At 37.9% G+C, this 6,206-nt stretch overlaps 1 protein-coding gene across 2 annotated transcripts; it reads right to left on the bottom strand.

The window, feature by feature from the left end:
• Positions 1-287: 287 nt before the first annotated feature.
• On the bottom strand, positions 288-5,850 carry LOC18439905 (transcription factor bHLH130). Of its 2 annotated transcripts, XM_011627158.3 has the most exons (7): positions 5,118-5,850; positions 3,936-4,511; positions 3,148-3,491; positions 2,284-2,454; positions 1,798-1,863; positions 1,569-1,637; positions 288-653 (listed from the first exon to the last, which is right to left on the bottom strand). In XM_011627158.3, the coding sequence occupies exons 2-7, from the start codon at positions 4,495-4,497 to the stop codon at positions 585-587; spliced, it is 1,281 nt and encodes a 426-aa protein (XP_011625460.1). In that variant the 5' UTR covers positions 4,498-4,511; positions 5,118-5,850; the 3' UTR covers positions 288-584. The 2 variants fall into 2 exon arrangements, with proteins under 2 accessions (XP_011625460.1, XP_088719124.1); XM_088862998.1 differs by lacking the exon at positions 1,569-1,637.
• Positions 5,851-6,206: the final 356 nt, after the last annotated feature.

Consider the following 6,206-nt stretch of genomic DNA (forward strand, 5'->3'; position numbering starts at 1 on the left):
AATAGTTAAAATCAATCAGATAAATAACCATATGAAAATCTTGACAATGGAAAGTCTAGATAATATATTGCAAGATCCACTATTTTTTAGACTCAAAATCTTCTTTTTTTTCATATTCATACATCTCGACATCGAGATAATCAATTAGAGGTTTTTTTCAACATTAAAACAACCTTTGCCGATGGATTTTTGAAATGCATATGTAATTCTACATTTTAAGGTTGCAACCGTATATAAGCTTTTTCTTTTAAAATATTTATACTTTCACAAATCCCTCTTGATGATGATTTGACAAATTCCTTGTTATTTCCTAATAAATAATACATGGTATATAGCTGAGAAGGTAACAAATTTCTTTCTATTTCCTAACAAACACAAATATTACAAGATACAACTACATTCATTACCCTTCAATTCTTCTCAGGAGGGTAAGAATTTTACAAGGACAAAAAACAGAAAGATAATACATTCTCTCTCTCTCTCTTAACACCTTATGTACAGTTTGATGATGCTAATAAAGGGTGAGGCCGACGTTTGCTTACCTGACCTCTAAAAGCCCGATTATTTCCATTTTGGCCCTTATTTCAGATTGGGTACGACGGCTTTTGCTGCTTCACTGAGCAGGTGCAGTTTGCTCGGCTATCAGAAAGGTTCTGCAAAATGTGCGGTAAAAACGATTTAATGTGAAGGGAAAAATGACAAAAATGCCCTCCAAGTTCATCCTCATTTCCGAGGCCATTTTGGTAAGGACAAGGTTTATATGAGTCCATATAGTCACCTATTAAAAATCTATTTTTGAGATGGATTTTTGGACTTAATTTATAAGGTTATGTAATCTTTTATATACAGATCATGAATGGAATAAATAAATAAAATTTGAAAATTAAAAACAATCATTGTGTAAGAAAAACATTTGGACCCATTGTTTTTAGATGGCCACCTATTTGCATCCATCTTTAAGATTTGATGCTGTGTACCTTGGGACCCCATATTGTAGAAATGGGGTCCAGCCCCCATGACACAATTTTCCTTTCGGTAATAGTAAAATTGAAAGTTAAAGCACAACTAGGGGGATCAGTCATTAAGGCATGCGCCTGTTTACCTAATTAATTTTGAATCCGGAATTTCTTCAACGATTCATTTGACACAGGCATAAAGATAAAGAGAGGTATAAATGTGGGGCAGATACTCAAGAACTCGGGGTTACAAATTTACATTTTTTGTGTGAGGTCATAATACTCAGATTCTGGATCCAGCAGGTAGGGTACATGTAAGTGCACCCGGCTCTAATCAGGTAGGTCAGATCCGGGTTCACCAGACCCAACCAGACTCGTTATTTTCTATTTATATCTTTTGTATAATATGTTTTATGTACACTTTTATAGTTTGATTGGATCCAACCCAACCTGAGAGGTCAGGTCCAAGTTCAGAGGACTTAGATCCGACATGGTTGGGGTCCGACCCCAGACTTGTCGGATCTGGTCCCAGTTCTTACGATCTAACTAACAACACAAATACATGTACATGCGCGCACAGACACACGGGGGTAGGGGGGGGGAGAGAGAGACCTGGACTTGCTTTTGGAGGTCTTTTATATACTCCACTGCCAAATCCAACATGTCTGCAGTGTTCGTTTGCTGCATCCACAAGCATAAAAAAGATTATACACAAAGGCGAATTGGGATTAAATTATAATTTCAAAGGAAGTGCACCCAGAAAATCTCAGCCATCCTTCCAACACCTATCTGGGCCCTCAACGTCAAGCATGGATGATTAGATGGTTAAAGATTTGGTTACCTTGTCCATGTTGGGTACTAGCTCTTGTAATCTCCTCATCCTTTCGCTGATCTTGGTTCTCCTCACCTGCAACAAAAATACTTACTGAAACTTTGGGCTTTATAGATCTTTAATTTCACCTTTAAATTCAAGTCCTGCCGAAATTCATTGGGTCAAAATGATCCAGATTTTTGGTCATTTCTCCCACATTTGAAAGGAAACTCCACCCAGTTGCTCGTCAAATTCTTGTTAATTCTTGCTCAAATACTGAGCTGAATTCCCAGTAAATCATTTGAATATAAAAGATAAAAGCAAGGCAAAAAAAATGATTGTAACTTAATGAGCCTGAATTTGTGCAATTCCAATCAAACTCAGACTGAACTTTCAATTTAAGCTCTGATGATAGCATGAAAGTGACAGACGCTACATTTCCTCTGTCTAATACAAATATTAGAAGAATTTGTTATAAAATGGAAACAAATAAATCATACATTAAACAATGCATACCCTTTCTGCAATGCTCCTTGGGTGAGTGGCACAACCACGTTTTGCTCGAACCTTACAAGGAACAGAGTCTTGAAGTTGCAGAAGCTTTTCCATGGCTGCCATCTCAGTCGAAGTCTTGGGCAAGCTGAAGTGGTGCATCAAACCTGGCCTATGAGTTCCTCCCTCTCCATTCTGACCGAAAATACAAAAGTTGAAACAAGAAATGATTGATATATTAATAAAATAGACTAAACTGATCAAAGATTAATACTAAATGAATTGCTATGATTTTTGTAATGCTTTTGATTGCTAGCAAGCAGCAAGTGGTGTCTTCCTTCCAAAAGAAAAATATGATTTTTGGAATAACAAAAGCAAAGCATTGGCTGCTCATAGATTCATTCAGGAGGGGCAGAATAAAAAATCTGTGGGAGCTCGGAAGCAACTTCATTGGTGTTATTGCCATAGCTCAACAAGATTTCACAAAGGTTTCAAATTCCTTCTCTTTCAAACATCACTTTTCTTTTGTTAAAACTTTCAAAGATTCTTCTACAGCAACTGAATTTCATCTAAAGTTTCAAATGCAATCCATAACCCATACCAGATGCTTGCTATGAGCTCACTGAAGCCTGAAAAGTTCGACCGTAGTCAAAAGTTCTAACAACCATGTAGCTGCTCCATTGCATTAAGCTCTTTAAAGCAACCAATAAATTTAAAACAAGGATCCAATTATAATACCAGTAAATTCCAGGTAAGAACTTTACTGAGTAGTGGTTACATTACGCCACAGATTAAAACAGAGCATTTGGTTAACTCTTTCATCTAGAAATTTCTACGTGCTAGAGAGAGAGGGGGACAAAAGAAACTAGTGAGAGGTTTGCAAAAGACCTGAGATTCTGATGTTGACTTCCCGTTCAAATCTCGAATTCGTTTCCTCACTGCAGAAAAGTCAGCAGCAGTTTCAAACCCAGATAAGCTCTCAGCAACAAGAGTAGAATCATCCCAAGAACCAACAGGGAAACCTGGTATATAACATTGGCCCTGACTTCCATTTCCCAAACTTCCTTCATCTGAGCTACTTGGTCCAACAGTTTCTGAAACTATCTCAGAGATCTGAGGTAACATCCCTGCATGATTTCCCTGTTGTCTTGAGAAGCTCATATGGCCCTTCAATCCATTAGAGCAATTTCCAGGCCTAAAGTTGTTGCCCATGGTTCTCAACGTCGAATAGCCTTGGTATCAGAAAGAAAAGAAAGAATCATGGATTTAGAAATCAAAATGCGACTGGAGATAGGTGCCAATCTTCTCGATGAGATTTAGGAAAACAGGATATAAGAATCAGGAAATTGGTAATTGAAATAAATTCAGTAAAAAGTTGCACTCAGGAATCTAGGTACTAAATAAGAGAGAAAAAGAACCCAATATCATCCAGGAAAGGATGCCCCAGTCATACATCAGATATTGCACCAGATTCCACATGATGTAATTGCATACATGAAATTCCCAGATTTTATTCCTTTCTCTTTTCTTTATCTTTTTCTCTTTTTTACCTTTCTCCACAAAATTTGGAATCTTTGTTGAGGCCCCAGAAATATTTCAAATATTAAAGAAAGAGAAACAATAAGAAAAGTTGGGAAAAGTAACAAGTAAAAGGGATATCAATGAGAGCCACTCACCATTTTCACCTGTCAAATGAGATAGAAAACCAGCAGGCGAGCTACTTTGTCTTAAAAGTGAACCATTAGGGTTTTGATGCTGATAAACCATATGCGGTGAAGCCCCAAAACCCCCACTCCTCTGTTGAGCCACCTCTGGTTCATTTTCAGCTACGAATCGATCTCCATGCAGCCTTTGCCCACTGTTACAAACTGGTTTTGTTTCCATTTCAAGAACATCAGGAGAAGCATGAGACTGTAAATCTCTCGACTCAGACGTGAGACAAGAAGAATCACAAGAGAGAAGCCTTGCAAGTACATTCTCTGACTCGGGGCTTGAAGATCGAGGCAAGAAATCATCGTCACAGTCTTGAACCAGGCTAGCAAATAGTGAACCAGGTGCTGACTTATAGCGCATAAGACTGGATGCGGTGTTTTGCAAGGGATTGGTGCCTGCCCCAAAATCCATTAGTGGTCCTCTGTTTCGATCGTCTTCCTTGATCTGTGATAAGCTTGAGCCTTTGGTGTTGTTGCACAGGTTCAGCTTCAAGCCTATAGGTGAGGTCTGAGCAGCTCCATACATGTTTCCTGATTGATCTGTAGTAGCAAGTATGCAAGATTAATGGCTGAAAAATTAAATGGGAATGAAGAGAAAATGACCAAGTATTACATGTAAGGCAAGGATTGTACGGCCATTGAGATTAAAAATGGCCAAATGAATAAAAGGAAAATGAAGAGAAAATGACGATTGTGATAACGAGGGCCAGGAGTTTAAAGTCTTTGCAGTTAAAAATGGAAGAAAATTTTAAGAGAATGGCAGAGAAGAATGATAAGATATAAAAATCAGGCCAGGAGTTCAAAGCCTTAAGTTTAAAAATAGCGAAAATCAAAGGCAAAAATAACAGAGACTATAAAATATGAGACCAGCAAGAGTTGAACGTATTTGGTGTTAACGGTGGCCGAAGAAATAAAAGGAAAAAGGAAGAGAAAAACAATGAAATACAAGGAGGGTAGGAGTTGAACGTATTACAGAAAAATTAAAGGAAAATGAAGACAAATGATAAGGCCTGGAATTCAAGATCTTGAGAGGTTAAAAATGGCCGGAAATTTAAAGGAACAGGGAGAAAAAATGGTGCAATAGTAAAGTGAAAGTAAGGAAGAAAACCAAAAAAAAAAAATGAGAGTTCTCAGTTCGTTGTTTACCTTTAAAGGAGAGCTTGACGACGCTGAAAGATGGGGAAATCCAGTAACTTTTTTCTAATCAGCGATACTTTGGCGAAATCACTTTTGGTCGAGACTTAAATGATGCCAGAAGCCAAAGGAACCGCCCAATCTTGATTTCAACGGTGAGGATCCTCTGCTGAATTTCCCTTGGAGATCTGAACTTTGAGGGGACGAAACCTGATCAATACTTGCTTCTTTCAAGCAATCTCTGAATGAAAATGAAGAGAGAAAGAGCGAGAGAGAGAGAGAGAGAGAGAGAGAGAGAGAGAGAGAGGGCTGAAATCAATGGTTTTTTTTGCCTGTTTCCTAAGCTGATCTTTGGTCGAATCTACTGAAACATGGTACTTTCCCTTTTAAGCTACATCTTTTGCTGCGACACTGATGAGCAATTAAAGATGGGGTTAAAAAACCCCTAAAAAAAAGGCATCAGGTAATGAAATCTTATACGGGAGACTGGGTTAATTGATCTAGATCTTCGATTGAGTTACCACCTCTTTAACCACCATAAACGCAATAAGAAGCTATACGACCTGATATGATGCCCAAAAAAGGAGGGATAACCGGACTTCGGCCGGAAAAAAATTCAGTGAGTTTCAGTGACTCTTAATCCTTTGAGCTCAAAGGAGTTTGACCATAGCAGTTTCTCTTGGCTCTTTTGCTAAGGATTTTCCTTCTCTCTTGACTTTTTACTGCTTGTCAATAGCGATAGAGGCACTGGATATCACAGTCACTTTAACTGAAAACTCCTCCTTCTGCTACACAATTAGAGACTGGTTCAGAGCTAAAAATAGAACAAATCCTGTCTCTTTTAACCGAATTATAAACTTTTCAGAGCTTAATCTCCCGACCTTTAATGGAAAAACACTGGACTGCACTTGCATACATAACCATTGAGTGAAACATCTCTTGCATCCATGAGTGAAACATCTCTTGAAACCCTAAGCCGATTAAGAAATCAATAGAAAATTATCCTTCATCTAATTCACTGAAATTCTAAAGCTTTTCTTCTCTATAAAACTCAAGGGATGCTAAAATAGATCAGAAAACCTACAAAAACAACAATCTCCT

The sequence above is a fragment of the Amborella trichopoda genome, chromosome 3 (genome assembly GCF_054954075.1).
Source record: "Amborella trichopoda isolate Santa Cruz 75 chromosome 3, AtrichopodaSantaCruz75HAP2 v2.0, whole genome shotgun sequence".
Lineage (NCBI taxonomy): Eukaryota > Viridiplantae > Streptophyta > Magnoliopsida > Amborellales > Amborellaceae > Amborella > Amborella trichopoda.